This window comes from Periophthalmus magnuspinnatus, chromosome 2 (assembly GCF_009829125.3).
Source record: "Periophthalmus magnuspinnatus isolate fPerMag1 chromosome 2, fPerMag1.2.pri, whole genome shotgun sequence".
NCBI lineage: Eukaryota > Metazoa > Chordata > Actinopteri > Gobiiformes > Gobiidae > Periophthalmus > Periophthalmus magnuspinnatus.
The window spans coordinates 1,569,881-1,591,488 of record NC_047127.1 but is presented as its reverse complement, the minus strand read 5'-3'; the positions used below and the strand labels follow the sequence as shown (position 1 = coordinate 1,591,488).

The 21,608-nt window shown below is 40.7% G+C and overlaps 3 protein-coding genes across 4 annotated transcripts in view; 2 read left to right on the top strand and 1 right to left on the bottom strand.

Moving 5' to 3' along the window:
* The first annotated feature begins 2,146 nt into the window (after nt 1-2,146).
* On the top strand, nt 2,147-3,208 carry sap18 (Sin3A-associated protein). The gene is made up of 4 exons (XM_033977148.2): nt 2,147-2,300; nt 2,516-2,625; nt 2,718-2,840; nt 2,922-3,208. The coding sequence occupies exons 1-4, from the start codon at nt 2,229-2,231 to the stop codon at nt 3,076-3,078; spliced, it is 462 nt and encodes a 153-aa protein (XP_033833039.1). The 5' UTR covers nt 2,147-2,228; the 3' UTR covers nt 3,079-3,208.
* A 793-nt stretch (nt 3,209-4,001) lies between these two features.
* rtraf (RNA transcription, translation and transport factor) lies at nt 4,002-7,378 on the top strand. Its single transcript, XM_033979240.2, has 8 exons — nt 4,002-4,173; nt 4,670-4,794; nt 4,904-5,003; nt 5,657-5,740; nt 5,825-5,913; nt 6,006-6,074; nt 6,147-6,195; nt 6,776-7,378. Exons 1-8 carry the CDS (start codon nt 4,113-4,115, stop codon nt 6,928-6,930), a joined length of 732 nt encoding a protein of 243 aa, XP_033835131.1. The 5' UTR covers nt 4,002-4,112; the 3' UTR covers nt 6,931-7,378.
* A 973-nt stretch (nt 7,379-8,351) lies between these two features.
* Nucleotides 8,352-21,608, bottom strand: part of nid2a (nidogen 2a (osteonidogen)) — a 72,175-nt gene continuing 58,918 nt past the window's right edge. The window contains exons 38-48 of one of the 2 annotated variants that reach the window (XM_055227287.1): nt 21,433-21,563; nt 21,251-21,356; nt 18,990-19,119; nt 18,816-18,916; nt 17,886-18,058; nt 17,666-17,795; nt 16,529-16,700; nt 11,343-11,500; nt 11,117-11,240; nt 10,920-11,032; nt 8,352-8,965 (exon numbers count right to left, since the gene is read on the bottom strand). In XM_055227287.1, the coding sequence (XP_055083262.1) occupies nt 8,955-8,965; nt 10,920-11,032; nt 11,117-11,240; nt 11,343-11,500; nt 16,529-16,700; nt 17,666-17,795; nt 17,886-18,058; nt 18,816-18,916; nt 18,990-19,119; nt 21,251-21,356; nt 21,433-21,563 (1,349 nt within the window). In that variant the 3' untranslated portion in view covers nt 8,352-8,954. The remainder of the gene's footprint in view (nt 8,966-10,919; nt 11,033-11,116; nt 11,241-11,342; nt 11,501-16,528; nt 16,701-17,665; nt 17,796-17,885; nt 18,059-18,815; nt 18,917-18,989; nt 19,120-21,250; nt 21,357-21,432; nt 21,564-21,608) is intronic. The other variant, XM_055227290.1, reaches the window with a different exon arrangement.

Sequence of the window (21,608 nt, the reverse complement as noted above, 5' to 3'; positions counted from 1 at the left end):
GAAACAAAACAGCAAAGAGAAAGAATGAGATGAAGAGGAGGAGAGAAGCATTCATGTGATTCTGCCCACCGAGGTCTGCTCTGGACTCCACACATGCCACTAAAATGACACCGGAAACTCCCACAGTACCACAATACACGCTCACATCAGATTTATGGGGTATTACTAAAGAATAAAAATACTCCTTTTTCTACAGGAGAGCCCAATGAGAGACTGGACTTTATCATAAGCCCTGAACAAAACAAACAAAAACAAAAAACCTAACTGCACAGGTTAATTTAAAACATCAAAAACAGGAGCATTTTGATTCTAAACGTTCATCTCCACATTATTAAAGTTCTGCAGTGGAGAGAGTTTTACACGTCCTTCAAAAACATCCCAGCGGTCATTTTTTTAGACGGAGACAATCGTGAGATCTTGCATTAAAAGTTCTTCTCCTCTCCTCCTCTCCCTCCTTCTCTTCTCCTCTCTATTTCTCAGTTTTTGGATGTAGACAATGAGTTAAAGGTTCTTCTCCTCTTCTCTCTCTGTCTCCTCCTCTCCTTCCTCTTTTCTCCTGTCCCTCCTCCTCACCTCTTCTCTCTTCCTCCTCTCCTCTTCTCTCTTCCTCCTCTCCTCTTCTCTCTTCCTCCTCTCCTCTTCTCTCTTCCTCCTCTCCTCTCCTCAATATTACACTTTCTGAGGTTTCAGTTTTTAGACATAGACCATCATGACGTCTTGGATTAAAAGTTCTCGTATCAAAGTTTAACAAACACGTGAGATATTCAGGCAAAACAACAGCAAAAAAAAGAAAGATTTTTGTTAAGAGACGGCGCATAAACTATATAATTAAAAGTCACCAAGAATATTTAATTGTGTAATAAGAATTATGTCCAAAGAAAGGAACATGTAGATCAAAGATGGTGTTACACTTTGGGCTCTGCTTTGTGTTGGTATCAGACTGTGGCTCGGGTGTCGTGTTCTTTAAATCTACAGTCTGTGGTCAAAGCTTTTGCCCCTGGAGACGTCCTGTGTCCACCACATTCAAACACAATAATATGTCTTTATTTATAGTGACGTCGTGTGTCATTTGACTTACTTTGACTCGTAAATGAAGCTTTCAAATGCCATATTTCTACAGCTTGAATGAGTTTTATTTTGATGTTATTGAAGAGTATTTCTTCAGCCTCACTGTGGCACAGTGGCTTGGCAGGCGTCCGCAGAGGGACAATAAGACTCTTCATCCCACTAACGACCATTTTGTGTAAGAGTGGGAGCAAAACAAACTATTCTGAGGAATGAGAGATACTGACTCCAGGAATAGTAAGTCGTAGGTGTGATTCTAAAACAGTTATGGAGTCACAGCGGCTCTTTATTTATGTTTTATTTTGATTTATTTATTTATTTCAAAAGGGGCCATGTACAGTTAGAACATAAATGTTGCTGTTTGATGCGTTGTACCAGAGTTAGCGTCTGACCCATTTGCACCTGCCGTCCCCGGGAAAAGAATAACCCACAAACATCTGACAGAACACAAACAAACAATGTGATAATAACAATTGAGCCCTGTACTTTTTCTTCTCTTGGCTGTTTCTTGGTTTGACTGTGAATGTTGGAGAGTGTTGTGGGTGTTAGTAAAGATTTTTAACCTGACCTCCTTTGTTTTCCCTGTAAAGAAATAGCATACTCAACTGAATAAAATATGATGCTCAGTCTCCTTCCAAAAAATAAAATAAAATAAAAATAAATAAATTAAAAAAATAAAATAAAATAAAATAAAATAAAATAAAATAAAATAAAATAAAATAAAATAAAATAAAATAAAATAAAATAAAATAAAATAAAATAAAATAAAATAAAATAAAATAAAATAAAATAAAATAAAATAAAATAAAATAAAATCAAATCAAATCAAATAAAATATCCATTTTGGTCATTCTCTTTCAGTCCAGGCTGCCTCAGAGTTCACACAGTTTGTATTTTTTTAAAAACTAAGACAAATGTTTTATATTTGAGAAATACTGCTTAAACCAAACAGCTATATTAAAGCAATAAACAACTAAAAACATATACTTTAAAAACACAACATACCTCACTCTTACAGACAGAGGGCGCGCGCTCACAGCTGTGGCGTCATCAGCAGCCGGAAGTCCCTGGAGCCACTTCCGGTTTGTTATTTGCATGCTGCAGCCGTTCTAAAATCGTCTGAATCAATCAAAAGTTGGTTTTATTACCAGAAACTAAAGATCATGGCTCTTGAATCGCGAATCACACAAGAAGAAATCAAGAAGGAGCCGGAGAAACCGATCGACCGTGAAAAGGTTCGCGCGGGAGTGGAGTTTGACCGGCTACATGATGCTAACGTTAGCCACAATGCTACACTAAACAACACAGTGTTATTCTGGACAAATGGAGCACTTACACTGATATTTACTGCGTTTATAGTTAGTTTATCACGCGTTTTACAGGAAGCTCGCACTGTCTGGTTAAATTCTGCATTTTTAAAGTATATATTATTATTTTTATGTGTTCACAGACCTGTCCTCTTCTTCTGCGTGTGTTTACCACCAACAACGGGCGACACCACAGAGCAGACGAGTTTGCCAGAGGAAATGTGCCCTCCAGTGAACTGCAGATCTACACATGGTGAGTTGGACTTAAAATAATAATAATAAAAAAGTAAAATATGAAGTGTCTGTGTCTCTTTCCTCATTGAACGTGTGGATGTTTGTGTTTAGGATGGATGCTACTTTGAAGGAACTGACCAGCCTGGTGAAAGAAGTCTATCCAGAAGCGAGGAAAAAAGGAACACACTTCAGCTTTGCAATTGTTTTCCCAGAGCCTAGGACCAAAGCGTACAGGTGTGTCTCTGTGCTGCGACTAAACATCGCCCCAACGGATGTTCAGTGTTCTCACAACCTTCTGTCCTCCCTCTGTCACAGGTTAAAAGACATCGGTAGCACTATTTCTGGCCGGAAAGGGGCAGACGACTCCATGACGTTGCAGTCGCAGAGGTTTCAGATCGGGGACTATCTGGATATAGCGATCACGCCTCCGAACAGGGTCCCGCCTCTGAGCACACGCATGAGACCTTTCTAAGCACAGCGTTTAAACGTGCGCTACAGTTCAACACAAGCCTACGTTTATGGAAGACATTCAGATTTGTGCTCAATTTCTGATGGTTTTTGCCTCATTTTATATTGTATAATGTGACGTGAAATAAAAGTGCTTTTTTTTAATGATCTGTGCAGTTGTGTTTGTTGCCCAAAACATAATAATTCAGGTAATTTATTGTATGAAATAATAAAATGAATAAAAATCGTCAAAATTTTAATATAGTGAGCAGCCATTTTGATTTATCTACGTTTTACTGTTGCTTTTCCAAGACTGAATCCTCAAAAAGTAAATTTAAAAAAAAAGGACTTTTTGTCTCAGAAAATCTCCAAAACTTGAACACAAAAAGTTAATAATTTAATGCCTTTTAAAATCTAATCCCAATTGCAACATGGCAGCTTTTTATTGATAAAAAACTAGATTAAAAAATAAATAAAAGTGATTTTCAGTACAATTTTTTCTATGATCTGTGCAGTTGTGTTTGTTGCCTAAAACATAATCATTCAGGTAATTTATTGTATAAAAAAAATAAAATGAATAAAAATAATCAAAATTAAAATATAGTGAGCAGCCATTTTGTTTATCTACGTTTTAAACTTGCTTTTCCAAGACTGAATCCTCAAGAAGTTAAAAAAGGGAAAGAAAAGAAAAAATCGCCAAAACTTGAACACAAAAAGTTTATCATTTAATGTCATTTAAAAATCTAATGCTAAATTGTAACATGGCAGCTTTTTATTGATTCATAATTAATAAAAAAAAATAAAATAAAAGATAAAAAAATTAAATAAAAGTGAGTTTCGGAACAATTTGCATTTTGAGTCAGTTCCATTATTTTCCAGTAGGTGGCAGTAAAGCAGCGCTACGTCAGCAAATCGCAGAGAAAGAGCTTGACATTACTGCGCATGCGTGTTTACTAGACATTACTGCGCATGCGTAGACCACACACACAACACGGCTCTCAGTAAAAGCTTCGTCTTTAGTCACGAGTTTGACTTTAAATCAGCGACATAAAAGCGATAATGTTTCGTAGAAAACTGACAGCACTAGATTATCACAACCCCAGCGGATTCGACTGTAAAGGTTTGGAAAAATACTTGTATAAATGTAGTTTCTTTGGCTGGTTTGCAGGTGAGCTAATGCTGTCTGAGTTTAGAAATAGAACTGATGCATCCAAGCCTCTTTAAACTGCTTTATTTGCTTAAAAACTATTGATGTATTATAATTATTTGGTTGTCTTTACCTCAAGTTCTAGTATGTGTCTGAATATATGGAGAATATAATGCACAGTTACTGCTACAAATAAAACAATAGAGCTATGGACAGGTTTGGTTAAGACAAGTCTGATGTCATTCTGCCTGTGTATGTGGCATTTCTATATTATTTTCCCTTTATTTTATTTTATTTGATCTTATTTTATTATTATTTATTTTTTATGTTAATTTAATTTTGTTATTTTTAATTTAATTTTAGATTTTTTTTATTATTTTTTAATTTTATTTTTTGTTGATTTTGTTTAATTTTATTTTTTTTGTAATTTTTTTTTACTTATTTATCTTGAACTCTTTCTTCTACTCAGATGAAACACAGTTCAGAAATTGCATAGTTTGGCTCGAGGACCAAAAAATCCGGCACTATAAGATCGAGGAAAGAGGAAACCTGAGGAACATCCCCAGCTCAGAGTGGCCTAAGGCTTATCAGAAGGTCAGTGCTGTGTTTTAATATCTGTGCGTAAATGATGTAAGGGCAGTCAGAAAACAAACAAAACCTGACAACTCAAAGATCGTCCTAACCCCGTGTTCTCTCTGTGCAGTATTTGCAGGATTTGAACTGTCCGTTTGAAGTGCAGGAGCGTCAGGAGGCAATGGACTGGCTACTGGGCCTGGCTGTGAGATACGAGTATGGAGACAACGGTAAGTGGTACAATGTGTATTATTCAAGAAAAACAGTCACATCGAGCCTGGAATTGGAGACTGACGGATGTTTTTTTCATGGCTGATGCCGATTGTTTAGAATACAGAGTAACTGATGATATTTTTGGGCTGATTTTTATTATTTTCCTTAAATTATGTAATATAAATTTTCTACAAACCTTTAAGAGAGCTGTGGTTCTGTTTTGTGCAGCTGTCTTTTCTTAATTAAAGTGTAAATATAAAGCTTTGTGTGTATTTTTAGGCAGCAGACCAAAACAAAATCGCTAAAACGTCCAAATATCAGTAGAATGGATGAATGAGTTAGAAGATAATGCTCTATTATGAAACCTTTCTGGTCTAGGGTCTTGTCTCCATCCATGTAGATAATTTTGTTCCACAATATAGCATTAAATCCACCTCTATAGGCATGTTTTTCAAGGTGTTTTGGATCAATAAAACATCTGTAATAAGACAAATACAGGCTCATGTCGGAGCTCCACCAGTTACACACAGCTGCCACTAGATGGAGACGATGAGCCAGAAGTGAGTGGTCAGTTTGTGGCCGGCCTCCTCCTCGTCGCTGCTGCAGTTACACAGTGGATTTAGCCTCATGTCTCACGTTCTTGACCTTTTACATCTGCGTTTCTCTTCAGTGGAAAAGTACAAGAACGTGCAGCCGCTCGCATCCAGCAGCAGCAACAGCGACAAACCGGCCGACCCCTTGGTTAACCTTGACAGTGAGTGAGAACACAGCTGCATTTTAAGCCCGTTACCCTCAGTACTGATGTTTTTTTTTTTCCCTGGATTCTGTGGTTTACCAGGTAACTCCCCGGACTTTAAAGCAGGAGTCACCGCACTCGCAAACATCCTCAAGATTCAGAGACATGACGACTATTTGGTTATGCTCAAGGTGAGTCAGGGCCGTAGAATCCGAGCCTCTGAATGCTACTCACTTTTTGGAAAACAAACATATTTAGCGCGTGTTCTGTTTTTGTGTGGCAGGCGATACGAATTCTGATTCAAGACAGGCTTTCCCCGGAAGCTATCGCCAAAGCTAGCAACAATAAAGAGGTAAACATTGACTCAGAAATGATCCAGTTCTTGTATTAACATCATTTAATTCCCATTTTTTTCTCTCTGTAGGGGATTCCCGTAGCACTGGACAAACACGTGTTGGGATTTGACACAGGAGGTGAGTCTTCTGATAAAATTTAGAATCGTATTGGGAAACAAAACTACGACGACTTGTGTTTTCCTTATGTTTAAGAATAAATTATAACGACTGAGAAAAATACCTGGGTAAATTTGTGATCAACTGTATCACTGATGTGCTGGTGTCTATCTGCAGAAATTAACACACACAAAAAAAAACCTACAGATTTACGCTGAGTTCTTCTCTCAAACTGAAAACACGCAGTTCCACCTTGTGATGTCATCATGTGGTGAAACAGGAAGTGCTCCACTATGTTTTTAAACTCCACACACCTTCATTTCTAGAATCATTTCAGCCCTGGAATTGCCAAACTTTACTGAACTAAAAGTAAAAAATAAAAAAAAAGAACTGTGTATCTAACTAAAAACTACCACTTGATGACATCACAAGGTGGAACAGAGCGTTTTGAGCTTTGGAGATGTAACAGACTAATGATAAAACAACTCCAGGTCTGTTTTTGAGGAGGAAACGGCATCAACACATGGATTAAAGCTACAAGAGTCAGTTTTGTGTCATGTAGAACCTTTAACATTTAATTCTTGTGACCTTTTTGTTCAAGATGCGACTCTAAATGAAGCGGCTCAGATCCTGCGGCTGCTTCACATCGAGGAGCTGAGAGAGCTGCAGACGAAGATCAACGAAGCCATCGTCGCCGTCCAGGCCATTATCGCCGACCCCAAAACCGACCACCGACTCGGCAAAGTGGGCAGATGAGACCAAGTGCTGCAGACGAACCCGAAGACACGCGTTTGATTTTTGATTTGTTGCAGCTTCCATTTTTGTTTGTGCCAAGTTGTTTTGCAGTTTTAAGTTTACATCAAAGAGTCGGTGTTGAAGTGAGAGAACACAGTAGCTGTAAATACAAGTTCATGTCGAGTTTTCACACGTTATTCATACGTTTGTCATCGTCTTTCAAGCTCCTCTTTTCCACACATCACAATTAAATTCAATTAAACTGATGTATCTCCAGCTGCTCTGTCCTGCCCCACATAAGCTCTTGCTGTTTTTTTTAAAATAAATATTGAAATGATTTTTACATTTCATTTGGTTTGAATCAGAAATGAGAATATTGTTGGACTGACAAAAAAAACAGACACCAACGTCATCGATTGGAAGTATGTGAAGTATGTTATTTCCATGTAAATAAAAAGTACAAACCTTCACCAATGTCCTGCGCTCATTGCACTAAGATGATTTTAAATTACAGTGACGCAAATAAGTATTTGAACACCCTGTGATTTTGCAAGTTCTCCCACGTAGAAATCATGGAGGAGTCTGAAATGTTCATCTTCATGTTCACTGAGACACATAATCTAAAAAAATCTGGAAATCACATTGTGTGATTTTTTAAATAATTTATTTGTATGTTACTGCTGAAAAAAAATATTTAAACACGTGTCTATCAGCGAGAATTCTGACCCTTGTGGACCTGTTAGTCCACCTTTAAAAAGCCCACCTCCTCTCCACTTATCCTACATTAGAAGCTCCTGTTTGAGGTCGTGAGCTGCATAAAGACACCTGTCCACCCCAGACAATCAGTAAGACTCTAACTCAGTGGTTCTTAACCTGAGGGTTCGGTGAGTCAGTCTCGGGTTCGGCTCAGGTCAAGACCCGACTCATATGATTCACAGACTGAGCGTCTCCAGACTCTGGCCGTGTCCCAATTCGACAAATGCACCTGTGATGTGTCTATCGAAGCACTGCCCGACTTAAATGAGCCGTTTGAATGGCATAAAAACATAAAATGACATAAAAACGAAGAAAAGGAACAGACTTTGCTGTGAAAATGACATGAGAGTGGCCAAAGTGAAGCCACATGTTTCTGACCTGGTCTCTCAAAGGCGACAGCAGAAGTCACTGATTTCAGTAAATATTCATTATTATTCCAGCCTGATGGAAATTATGTGATGGGTGTGTGTTAAAATGTTAAAAATAATAAATAGCATAAATACAATAAGTTCATTATTGGAATACATGAGGTTAAAAAATAAAATAATTTTCATGTGGTTGTATTAAAAAAGGTCATGTCTTTGTTAAAAGGTGTGTGTGTAATTTGTTGTAAGTTCATGCAGTGAACACATAAAAAACAAGAAAACACACGAGACGTAATAAAACTGTAACTTGAAGGAACAAGTCACATTTTATTGTTATAAATATATAATCTTATAAAAACGTTATCTGGGCAAATGTAGAAAATATTTGGTATTTAATTTGGCAAACGACACTTCAAAATGTGTGAAACGATACAAAGGCAGTGCAGGGAAATGACACAAGGTGGCGCTGTTCAAACTGTTTATAGGAAAATCACTGAGAACTGCACCAGTCACACAGGTTTGACTCTGTGTGACGGGCCCCAGGGGTCCTGGTCACACAGAGGTTAGTTTTCCTGTGTGTGACGGGGCCTCAGTGATACACATTTGATCTGAAAATAACACTTTCTGTAATCGGTATAAAAACACAACTCAAGTACAAAAATACAGTAGAAAAAAAAGAACTGAGGTATAAAACAAATGTACAGACACACGGGGTTATAACGTCAGGACGAGAAAAGGGACGAGTGGATTCAGATTCAGAGGGTTTTGTAAAGCGGCTGTGACGGTCCATCGGTCGGACGCCTCCTCGCTCCCTACAGTGTCCGTCTGAGCTGCACTCGGAGCCACGGAGACGCCGCCCGACCGCGGACGCCACGACGGACGCCGCCCGACTTTAGCACCAATGGAGCGACTGCAGAGCCAGTGTTAGTGGACCCCTGAAAAACACACACATGTTTGTTAGTTTATACAGATGTGTAAGTTTATGATCAGGTCAAACGAAGAAGTACTCAAGTAAAAGTAAAAATACACAGGTAAAAGTAAAAGTATCACATGAAAAATCGAGTGTTAAAGGTCCTATATGACACAAAATGGACAAAAAAAACAAAAAACTGGAGTTGTGTTTTGGAAAAAAAAAAAAAAAAAAAGGTCTAAAAACGCTCTGTTCCACCTTGTGATGTCATCAAGTGGTAGTTTTCAACCATTTTAACTCCTCCTTTTACCTTTAGTTCAGTCGAAATAAGTGGCAACTGCAGGTCTGAAATGATCCAAATGATTCTATAAATGAAGGTGTGTGGAGTTTAAAAACGCAGTGGAGCACTTCCTGTATCACCACACGATGACATCACAAGGTGTGTGCTCGTCTGAGGATGATCCCGTGTTTAGTGCTGCACTTTGTTCTTAAAAGGAGCCGAGCAGAGGGACACCTGGGACCAGGACACATCACACAGAAAGTACGAGTCCAGAAGGCTGTACTTATGTGTAGTACTTATGTGTAGTACTTATGTGTAGTACTAATATGTCAGCGTAATTACTGTAGTTGTGTCTGTGCGGCGGGAGGATGAAGCCGAGTCCTGCAGAGGGTCCCAGCTGTTTGAGGAGCGTTTTTGAGAACGTGACGAAATGAAACGCACTGATCCAGACGAGAAAAACTACAGAGTCTTTAAAGGTTCAATATGACACAAAATGGACTGAAGTGAAGTTTAATCCATGTTCCAACACGGTTTCCTCCTCAAAAACAGACCTGGAGTTGTGTTTTATTATTAGTCTGTCACATCTCCAAAGCTCAAAACGCTCTGTTCCACCTTGTGATGTCATCAAGTGGTAATTTTCAAGTTAACAGCGACGTTTTACCTTTAGTTCAGTCGAGATAAGCGGCAACTCCAGGACGGAAATGATCCAAATGATTCTATAAATGAAGGTGTGTGGAGTTTAAAAACACAGTGGAGCAGTTGTATCACCACATGATGACATCACAAGGTGGAACAGAGTGTTTTCAGTCTGAGAGAAGAACTCAGTCTAAATCTGCAGGTTTGTTTGTGTTAAACATTTGATTTTTAACTGACACTCTGCTTTTTAACAAGATAAAGTGAGAATATTTATAATTAAAACCCTCTGCCGTTAGACGTAATCAGTAACATTTCTGACAGAGGCTCGTCTCCATGGAGATGATCGATTAGCCTGGAACGTTTCACAGTGTGGCATTAAACCCATAGAGAAACAACAGCAACTCAAAGTAAGAAAAATGTGTATTTATTTTTTTTTTAAATTAATTTATTAATTTATTTGTATTTATTTATTTTTATTTTTATTTATTTACTTATTTTATTATATTTATTTTTATCATTATTCTTTATTTTATTTTATTTTTTATTATTATTAAAAACATCCTGAATTGAAGAAATTTAGGGACGAGTTGTTTAATACCCTACGGTGGAACATTCCAAGCAAAAGCACCAACGACAACAGTTAATATCACCGGAATCTCCCGCTGCCTCTTTTCCACAGGTCGTACGTCGTTATGACCAGCGAGCGTAAACTGTTAAGCCTCTTACTCACGGCTCACGTGGATTAAACTTTCCATATTATTTCTGAAAGTTAACACAGACTTTTAAGGTTTAACGGCCGAAAAACAAGATGGCGGATACAAGCGTGTAAATGAGTTTCCTCCGGGGGGTGGCTGGACGCTCCTTTAGAGAGAGAGGGGGAGGAGCAAACGAGTTAGAGGAAGTGTCTGGGGTGTGGGCGAAAGTCCAAGCCCTAAACATAACCATGAACCGTGACCTATTTCCAAACCTTAATCTTCTCCCTAAATAAACTTCATCACTTGAAACGACCAATCACAGCCCGCCGTCCCTCCGGAGCGTACTGTCCGGCAGCGCGAGCTCTTACCTGGTAAACACTGGGACGAGGCGATGGCGATGCCGTACAGGTGAGAACGCTGCTCCGGGAGATACTCATCCGTCAGTTTGTTTGTCTCTTTGTTCACTGCGATCACGCCGTCCCTGAAAACAGCAAATACGAGACGCTTTAGGATGGAAACGTAGACGTAGTAGTAGTCGTAGTAGTCGCGTAAGAGCGTCCTGTACCTCCTCCAGTCCGTGTAGTAAAACATTTCTCTGTAGTAGACCATGCTGAAGGGGTAGTTGAGGTTCGGATGGATCACTTTACGCCCGGAACCGTCGGGATAAATGCACTCCAAACGCTTCGTACCTAAAACACGCACAAGAATCACTGAGTTTCCTCTTAAACACAAACGTAATCTCCTCGTTCCAGCAGATATTAGCACGCTGTCGTTAGCACGTCGTCGTTTACCTGCGTCGGCCCAGCACACCTGCCCCGAGGAGGAGTCAAAGGTGAGAGCGTTGGGTAACCCGATCCCGTCCGAGACCACCACCCTCCGCTTCTGCCCGTCCACTGAAGCCGTCTCGATCTTCGGAGCCTCGCGGTTCCAGTCCGTCCAAAACAAAGTCCTGCAAACGACCAGAACGTGGATTTAGTGAGTAAATAAACACGGTTAATCACATCAGGACGTTTAAATATGAGGCAAGTGTCAGGAATATGAAGTACCGATCAGTCTGAAGTCGTAGTACTGTTCAATAGTAGTAGTATAAATACTTCTGGTGTGGTACTGACAGTGGATACTACAAAGTGTGGAAATGTGGCTCAAATAAATAGTTTTAGTGTTTAGTTTAGTGTTTTATCCATCGATCCACTTGACTGTGGTTCTAGCTCCAGGTATCGTTTAAAGCCGCACTACGAAATCTTTCTGGTGTGGGGCCTGCTACCTGCTTGTCGCCATGGATACTGATTGTTTATTGCCATACAACAGAATATTTTGAGCCTCTGAAGTTGTGTTTGGACTGATTCATGTTTGAGCTTAATCTGTGATCAACTATTTTCAAGACGCCATTTTCTCGATAAATCCCTGTTTTCACCTCCACCTGTGACACGCCCACTGTGACACGCCCACTGCGACACGCCCACTGCGACACGCCCACTGTAAATTACAACAGAGATGAGAACCATAGAGACACAAGCACAAAAGGGGCGGGTTTAACAGCTTCAGACACACGCAGGAAGTGGACCCTCCTCCCAAACGTTCCACACTGCACCTTTAATACTTGTTTATTTTAAAGTTTTTTTTCCTTAAAGCTACAAAAGTTAATATTTATTTTTTCCTGAATCTCACGTTTCTCTCGTTTTGCGACGTTCCCAGATCTCGCTAATCCAAAAAGACAACAGGAAAACCACACACTTCCACATGTGACCGCACACATGTCCTGGAGCACGGAGCACATGGACCAGCTGTCTCACGCTGATGAGGTCACGGTCAGGTTACCCCTAGCAACACGCGACCTCTGACCCCTCCCCCCCGCTCCCCTCGTCTACGTTTTTGAGCGCGTACATTATGAGAGGTGTCCGACGGATGCGTTTCACGTTTTGGGGTTGGGTTTCCTGGACTTTCGAGGAAGCGTAAATTGTCGGCGCTGGAGGCCAGAGCGTGTGTGGTCACCGTCTCATACGAGAGGACGGTGAACATGAGGAGCGTCCACTGGGAGAAGAGGATAATCCTGACCACATGTGATCAACGAGGAAAGAGACGGTCAAGAGTAAGAGACGGTCAGGGTAAGAAAGAGACGGTCAGGATGAGGAAGAGACGGTCAGGACGAGGAAGAGACGGTCAGACTGAGGAAGAGACGGTCAGGACGAGGAAAAGAAAGAGACGGTCAGGACAAGGAAGAGACGGTCAGGCTGGGAAAAGAAAGAGACGGTCAGGGCGAGAAAGAGAAGAGACAAATGGGCTGAGGAAGAGACGGTCAGACTGAGAAAAGAAAGACGTTAGGCTAAGAAAGAGACGGTCAGGTCGAGAAAGAGACGGTCAGGCTGGGAAAAGAAAGACACGGTCAGGACGAAAAAAGAAACACGGTCAGGCCGAGAAAGAGAAGAGACAAATGGGCTGAGGAAGAGATGGTCAGACTGAGAAAAGAAAGACGTTAGGCTAAGAAAGAGACGGTCAGGTCGAGAAAGAGACGGTCAGGCTGGGAAAAGAAAGACACGGTCAGGCCAAGAAAAGAAAGAGATGTCAGGTCGAGAAAAGAAAGAGACAGTCAGGCCCAGAAAGAGATGGTCAGGCTGAGAAAAGAAAGAAACGGTCAGGCCGAGGAAGAAACGGACAGGTCAAGAAAGAGACAGTCAGGCAGAGAAACAAAAGAGACGGTCAGGACGAAAAAAGAAACACGGTCAGGCTGAGAAAGAGAAGAGACAAATGGGCTGAGGAAAAGACGGTCAGGTCAAGAAAAGAAAGACACGGTCAGGACGAGGAAGAGACGGTCAGGCCGAAAACGAGAAAAAAGGAACAAAAGAACAAAGTGGAACTCGTTTGGACAAAGACATGAGTCATTTTGAGTAAATTAACAGAGATTACAAAACTTTCAATTGTGTTTAGTGGCGTCACGATCGCCCCCTGGTGGTGACAAGAGAAAGTCTGTTCACATTTGGTTCTAGGGAAGAAAATTTGCTTGTTTGTTGTTCTGCTTAGAATGTTCCACAGTGGAGCATTATCTCTTCTATTCACACATGTTTGAGTCACACTTTATTATTAGTCTGTCACATCTGTAAAACGCTCTGTTCCACCTTGTGATGTCATCAAGTGTTAGTTTTCAAGTGAACAGCTCCTTTTACCTTTAGTTCAGTCAAGATAAGTGGCTGAAATGATCCAAATGATTCGAGAAATGAAGGTGTGTGGAGTTTAAAAACACAGTGGAGCACTTCCTGTATCACCACTTGATGACATCACAAGGTGGAACGGAGCGTTTTCAGTTTGAGAGAAGAACTCAGCCTAAATCTACAGTTCTTTTTGTGTGTTAAACATTAAACAAACACACAACTCCAGGTCTGTTTGTGACGAGGAAACGACATTAGAACAGAGATGAGAGAAAAGTATAATATGGAGACTTTAAAGTACATTTAACTGCGGTACTTTGATCAAAGGCGTTTTTACTGCGTTTGCTGACTTAACCCTTAACGCCACAATGTTCCCACAGCATCACATCCAACCATCATTTGTATAAAGTGTTTGTGGCTGCAGTTTCACACATGTGCAGCTCAGAATGAACCGCTAACGTTGTGTAGTTCTACGTTTACTCGTGTAAAGACCTAATTAAGGATCTGGCTTCGTGTCAAAACACAAAGACCACACAAACCTGGCCTTCAGACAGAACACACACTGCAAAACTGTCAGAGCCGTAACGCCGACCGCACGCCAGAGGCTTTACGGAGCAAGTTATCGTCGTTTTCTTTAATCATTTCGATGGAGAACTTGTGGACTCTGGACTCGTACATGAGCCGTGATCAAAAGCAGATGAGGTTCTTGGAGAGATGACCGGTTCTGCCCTCTCGGTTTTCACTCTGGGTGGGCATTTATTGCGCCGCGGGGCTAATATCTGCGGACGCACTTGACCTGCCTCGTAAACGTGGACAGAAATCAGACGGACGTAAAGTAAATCCTTCACTTTCACATCAACAACGTGGGTTAAAAACGTAGACCGGTTTGGTTCTAAAATTTGCGAGACTCATCGTACAAACTGTTTTCCAAATGCGTTAGTTAAATCTGTAAATTGGCTGCCGACCTCTGACCCGTAGCCGCCCGTTCCTGCGTCGACCACTCGCTAGCGTAGTCGCCGTGCTTCGTAGCAAAATAACGGCTGGTTTTGTACTCTTTGAAAACACGCACGTTTTTTGATTTTAGAAACGCAACCTTTGATCGGACTTCAGTGAAAAAATATTGTGTTGTTGTTGGCGCTCACGATCCACTTTTCTTTTCTCTGATTAGCTCATTTTTGCAGAAGAACACGCACGAACAAGGCGCCATCTTTTGGGGAAACGTTGGCATTACAGTGGAAAGGTAACTTGATCGAGGTTTACACTTACCTATTTTAATATAACTTGGTCATGTTTGGCGGGCCCGATTAATAAACCCAACGGGCTGTTTGTCGCTCCCGGGCCGTGGTTTGCTCATGTCTGACATAGACTGTATCATAGCAACCAAAGAGCCAATCCGGAGCGAGGCTGTTGAAGGGAACGCCCCTTTCCCACCCCGCTGGTTTAGTACTGTAAATCTCGGACTATAAGTCACGAGTGCGGCTTATTTATAGAATTTTACAGGATAACGGCCACCGGGGGGCGCTCTCTGGCTGAGACAGACGTGGGGAAAGATTCTGCTCTGAAGAATTCACGAGTTTTGATTTTGAACGGTCATTTTGTGCATCATGGAAAACACACGAAGAAATGGACATGATGCAGTTTTTAAGATAAAGAAGGAAATAGAGCCACTGCACGTAAGTTTGACCAACAGAGAAGGAAATAGAGCCACTGCACGTAAGTTTGACAATTAAAGAAGGAAATAGAGCCACTGCGGGTAAGTTTGACAATTAAAGAAGGAAATAGAGCCACTGCACTTAAGCTCGACATCAATGAATCAAACTCGGTCAATGTAAAAAGACGACAAAATCTTTCAGAGGAAATAAAAGCAGAGGCTCGTGTTGGTGCAGCTTTATTTTCTAAACCTGCAGGTGTGTTCGTCCCGTGTTGATGTCGTGTCGGTGCCAATTTTCAGGCACAGTTTAAAAAAAACGTGTCCGTGCACCGTCTTTCTGTGTAAATATCTAATGTTACAATATGAAAACCTGCGGCTTATATTTGTACAAAATTGATTTTCTTTTCAAATTTAGCTGGTGCGGCTCATATTCAGGTTCACTCTGTAGTCTTAAATTGACGGTAGTTAGTGGGCACTTAGCAACACTGATTTGTCTGTTATTAATGTTCATATCTTGATTTACAGACACAATAGTGAAATAAAAACCCCAGGATCATGTAGAGGGTTAATACAAACATTTAAGACCAGAATGACGAGTCTGAAGCAGCAGAGACAGAGAGAGGGGACAGTTTTCAGAGTCGTGGCTAGCAGGTTAGCTACATCCATTTATATAAACAGTCTGTGTTTAAATAGGTTACGGTTAAGTTTACTTCCAAGGCGTGTGCGCGTGTGTGTGGTACGATTAATGGAGCTAATAAATTCAACACCGTTTTCTCGTTTAGGAGTTCTGTGATTCAGTTGTACAAACATGTCAACAGATGTAACATATTCAGCTCCTCAAACACATATTTTAAGTGTTTTATGATGTTTCTGCTTGTCACGGGCTTATTTAGATGGAAAAGTCCAGACACCAGACTCAACAAAAACCTAAAAAACGTCTTTAACATGTTCTCGCACAGGTTGTAAATTGCCGGTGAATGTGGTGGAGCAGATGTGATCCTGTGTACGTTCATGCATGACTCTCTTCTCGGCCTGAAATGCTTAAATCGTTTACACATAATTGGATGAAATTTGTTTTTGTATATTTCTCTGCCAAGGACTCGCTGGGAAAAACGTGTTCGTCGAATGTAAACATGTGAAATGGTGCGGTAAAAGCAGAGCAGATGTAGGAGGGAGTTCTCACCCGCTGGAGGGGACCACGATAATGGCTCTGGGGTTGACGAGGTTCGTGTCGAAGAGCGTCGTTCGCCCGGTGCCGTCCAGGTTTGAAGTCTCGATCAGGTCTGGAGACGAGTCCACCCAGAACATCTTCCTGCGCCGAGAGTCCACCGCCAAACCTTCTGGACTCACGAGGTCTGAAACAAGAAGAGGAAAACTTTAAATCAGACGTGTTCTTCAAACCGTTCAGATGTTTCTCCGTGTTTTAGTCGTTTCTTCTCGCTGAGCCTCTGAAGTTTTATTTGGACTGATTCATGTTTGAGTTTAATCTTTAATCGACTATTTTCAAGACGCCATTTTGTCACTCTACCCCCGTTTTCACCTTCACTGTGACACGCCCCTGTGACGTACTTCTTCCTTCTCCAGTTTTATTTCCTTAATCGTTGATACTCGTAGGATTCGGCAGCGTCGCGTTGTCATTTCGGCACAAATTTTTAAAAACGCTCTGCTCTAGTGCGACGTGCGTCTGTCCATAGGGGGCGCCACAGCTACACGACTCTTTATTGTGACGATGATTACGGCGACGTCGGCTCCTATTGGACACCGCAGTTTATGAACTTGAACTCAGCTTGAAATGTTCCTTTTATTACGTGGTTTTAGATGAATTTTGTGATTTAAAAAGTGTAAATTATAACAGAATGATCCACAGAGATGAGAACTTTAAAGACACAAGCTCAACAGGTCTGGTTTAAGTTTAGCGCGTGAACAAAATCTTCCGTGAATATTGTTAACGAACATAAGTTGCCATAGTAATAAAAATACCAACGCCACACGATGCAAAACCAGAACAGACACATTTGGGCGAAAGTGGCTCAGTTGGTCGAGCGTTCTTCCACTGATCTGAAGGTCGGCGGTTCGAGTCCCGCTCCCACAGATCCTTTGGCAAGACACTTAACCCACCTCCCTGTATGAAAGTGGGCGGTTCCTTGATCTAAAGCGCTTTGAGGGACTTTGAGAGTCTTGAAATCTTCACAACTTTCCCAAATAATCGACCTAACATCCCATTTACGCTTTGATCCGGCTGTTTACGTGTTTAAGTCTTTGAAAATAAAGAATAACTCACGTGTTTTTGTTAATTCAAGGCTAAAATTGTCATTCTTACTCGAGCTAATGAGGATCTCTGGCTCCGCCCCTGGCAGCATGGAGGCTCTGCTGATGGTCCGAGCCGACAGGTCAGTCCAGTACACCTGGTTTTCTTTACAGTCGAAGGCGATTCCAACGACTATAGAGCCCTGCGGTAAACAAACAAACAAACAAACAAACAAATGACGTTTCCATGTACGACACAAACCAAAAATATATCAAAGTGTCTAGAATCGTACGTGTAGAGTCAGCAGCGTCTTGGAGCGGTTAGCGTCCAGTTTGGTCCCGTCCAATGGCAGCGCTCCGATCTTCTGCCCCTGAGCGTACAGCAGTGTGACGTCGGCGTTCGGCGGGGGGGTGACGTTTGGGCGGGGCACGGGGCGCACGGTGGGAGGAGCCACAGAGGGAAGGCCTGACGAGGATAAACAGAGATATTTATGTTAGTTTAATGAGTAAGTTTGTACAGTACGTGTGTGTGTGAGACGTGTGTGTTTGTATAAGTCGCACCAGAAATAATAATATAAATAAAATAATAATAATTAAATAAATAAAATAATAAAAAATATATGTAATAATTAAAAGAAGATAAAGAGAATGTAAATAAATAAATATAGAAATAATAATATAAATAAAAAATAATAATTAAGTAAATAAAATAATAAAAGATATATGTAATAATTAAAAGAAGATGCAAAGAATGTAAATAAATAAATATATAAATAATAATATAAATAAAAATAATTAAATAAAAAAATAAATAAAATAATAATAAAATAAAAAAAATATATGTAATAATTAAAAGAAGATGAAGATAATATAAATACAAAAATAATAAATGAATAAATAAAATAATAAAAAAATATATGTAATAATTAATTAGTTGTTGTGATCGGTGAACCCCAGTTGTTTTTGTTTTTTTGTTTTTTTATGAATAAGTAAATTGAGGGAAAAAAAGCAAAACCAGTATCCATTTAAACACTAGAAGTCGCTGCTATAAAGTGATCTTCATGCACCTTTTAGATTTTAGACCAGTTACACATTGATTCAAGTTTAAATTTCAGGTTTAAATCATTTTGCGTCGAATTAAAATGACCATAAAAGACGATAACTGCAGAGGACCCAAAGGAGCCCGGGTCCCACAGTTTGAGAAGCACCATTTTGACACTCACACGCAGGTTTGACCACATCATGAGATCTGGTCCCAGGAACCTCCCGTCCGTCCTGGTCCACACACCAGCAGTACGTGGTCTCGCCGTAACACTGGACAGGACTAACACAAAAACAACCGTAAGAATCTGACATTTTAACACAAAAAACACTGAATATTGTGGTCTGGTCTGAACCTGAAGTGTCCGTCTGGTTCACATTGAGGTAAATATTGTTGTGGCTCTGGTTTCCCTCCGTAATGTTGGATCAGACTGGCTCTCCAGCGCTCGCACACGCTCTCGGGACGCTGGGTGGGGGCGACGGGGGCTGGAACGCACATTTAAAACACCATTTACTTTAGGTTCTTATGGAAACGTGAAGGTTTTCAAATGAGATTAAAACAGAACACGAGTCACATCAGGTCAGAATATGATAATTTGCCATATTTAAGTGAAAAAACCTGAAGGTTATGCAAGTTTTATGGGGATATTAAGCTATGAGGTGGTCTGTTTGGGGGAAGATTTAAAGAATTTTCAAGTTTTTAAGGTTTTTAAAGCTTCTATATGACACAAAACTGACTCTCATGAGCTTTAATCCATGTTCTAATGCCATTTCCTCCTCAAAAACACACCTGGAGTTGTGTTTTTCACTCACACATGTTGGAAAAACTCTTTATTATTAGTCTGTCTACATCTCCAAAGCTCAAAACCCTCCGTTCCACCTTGTGATGTCATCAAGTGGTAGTTTTCAACCGTTTTAACCGCTCCTTTTACCTTTAGTTCAGTAGAGTTTGGCAATTCCAGAACTAAAATGACCCAAATGATTCTATAAATGAAGGCGTGTGGAGTTTAAAAACACAGTGGAGCACTTCCTGTATCGGCACTTGATGACATCACAAGGTGGAACAGAGCGTTTTCATTCTGAGAGAAGAACTCATTTGTTTTTTTGTAGACTTTTTGGTCAGCTCGAGTCGTTTTAAACGCGCTATGAACTGAATTATTCAAACATCAATGGAAAAAACAACTGTGATTTTTACATCCAGAACTTTTTGCTCGTCTGAAACAAAACGCCGCCGCTGTGAACTCTTCCTACTGTATAAACGGAACCCTGCTATTCCCCGTTTACATTTCAAATCAGCAGAACATTTATACGTTTCCTCATGAAGTTTACACGCCGCAGTCATCAAAGAGGCCGTGGGTTTGACTGATCACGACACAGACTAAGATTAAGGACCAAAACGGCGGACTCGAATGAACTCAAACCGACTCAGAACATAATCAAAGAGCCGCTGTAGGTGGACAGTCCAGGATTAACCGCGCGGCGTGCACGTCCTGTTTATGTCTGCGCCGCATGTGTGAAGTGGGCGGAGCTCCTCGTCGTCGCTCAGCTGGACAGAAATGCTCGTGCGTTGTGTTGGAGTGGGTTGCCGGGCTACGAAATGACCTGTTCAGATGTTTCGGGGCGATCATAAACTGGATTTATGGGCAGGTTTGGAGAGGAGCGGGAGGGCATGTGGGTCTTATAGCCACGGTGGGAAAAACACTTCAAAGTCATAGCTACATTTGAGCAAACGGTGAAGTTAATCCGCTCTATTTATGTTTCGTACACAGGTTTTCTCAGTGGAATATATTACATTTTCCCTAGCAACTGCACAATTAAACACAGAAATGAGAGCACAGGTTTCTGCTCTGAATCTAAAGGTTTAAACTTATGATTATAGCAAATTATAATTCAAAAACTACATATATTATCTTTTAAATTGTCTTCAAATTGGGCAAATTTATTTCTAAAGGACATTCGCAGCCCCTAAAGCGCCGTACGAGATCAAATATGCAACAGCTGATTCATAATAAAACACATGTAAAGTCATAAAACATGCAAATTCATAAAACTGTAGTCCAATAAAAGCAAAAAAAATCAGATTATAGTAAAAACGTTGGCTCATCTTGTGTGAAAAGCGAATGCTAATGTTGTTTTCTCATCAAAAACAGACCTGGAGTTGTGTTTTTTTGTTTCATTCGCAGGTGTTTAACGCACAAACGCTGCTTCTCTCAAACTCAAAACACTCTGCTCCACCTTGTGATGTCATCGTGTGGTGATACAGGAAGTGTTTTTAAACTCCACCTTCATTTATAGAATCGTTTGGATCATTTCAGTCCCGGAATTGAACTCAAATCTCAACTGAACTAAAGATAAAAGGAGCTGTTAAAACGGTTGAAAACTACCACTTGATGACATCACGAGGTGGAACAGAGCGTTTTGAGCTTAGACTAATAATAAAGTGTGACTCAAACATGTGTGAATGAAACAAAACACAACTCCAGGTGTGTTTTTGATGCGCTGACGACATTAGAACATGGATTAAAGTTACAAGAGTCAGTTTTTGGGTAATATAAGACTTTTTACACATTCTCTACAGAAGTGCTCGTTGTATTTAAGTATCAACTGTCTCGAGTACCTGGTCTGTTGCAGTCGAGGGGAGGAGACCCTGGGGGAGTTCTGGTCCCTGCCCTCTCTCGTCCGTTGACGTCCACACACCAGCAATGTCCAGATGAACCGTGACACTTAAAATCAAACATGTATGACATTATAACCACACATCTCTACATTATTATAGTAACACAGTGAAAACACACACACCTGTTTGGGCACGTACTGTCCGGTGGCATCACACTGTGGAACATAGGCTCCTATCAGGGGACGCCCGTCTGCGTTGGACTGGACACTGTCTCTGTGGTGTTCGCAGTGGGTTTTTGGACGCACCGGTTCATCTGAGGAGAACACGCACTTTGTTTTAATTACACCGAGACAAACAA

What these genes read in the sequence shown, in the direction of transcription:
- rtraf (XM_033979240.2), top strand. Translation starts at nt 4,113, where the DNA reads ATGTTTCGTAGAAAACTGACAGCACTAGATTATCACAACCCCAGCGGA. An exon ending in ATACGAGTATGGAGACAACG is followed by an intron (nt 5,004 to 5,656) that starts GTAAGTGGTACA and finishes GTTTCTCTTCAG; the next exon opens with TGGAAAAGTACAAGAACGTG. An exon ending in AAGCTAGCAACAATAAAGAG is followed by an intron (nt 6,075 to 6,146) that starts GTAAACATTGAC and finishes TTCTCTCTGTAG; the next exon opens with GGGATTCCCGTAGCACTGGA.
- sap18 (XM_033977148.2), top strand. Translation starts at nt 2,229, where the DNA reads ATGGCTCTTGAATCGCGAATCACACAAGAAGAAATCAAGAAGGAGCCG. An exon ending in AACCGATCGACCGTGAAAAG is followed by an intron (nt 2,301 to 2,515) that starts GTTCGCGCGGGA and finishes ATGTGTTCACAG; the next exon opens with ACCTGTCCTCTTCTTCTGCG. An exon ending in CCTAGGACCAAAGCGTACAG is followed by an intron (nt 2,841 to 2,921) that starts GTGTGTCTCTGT and finishes CCTCTGTCACAG; the next exon opens with GTTAAAAGACATCGGTAGCA.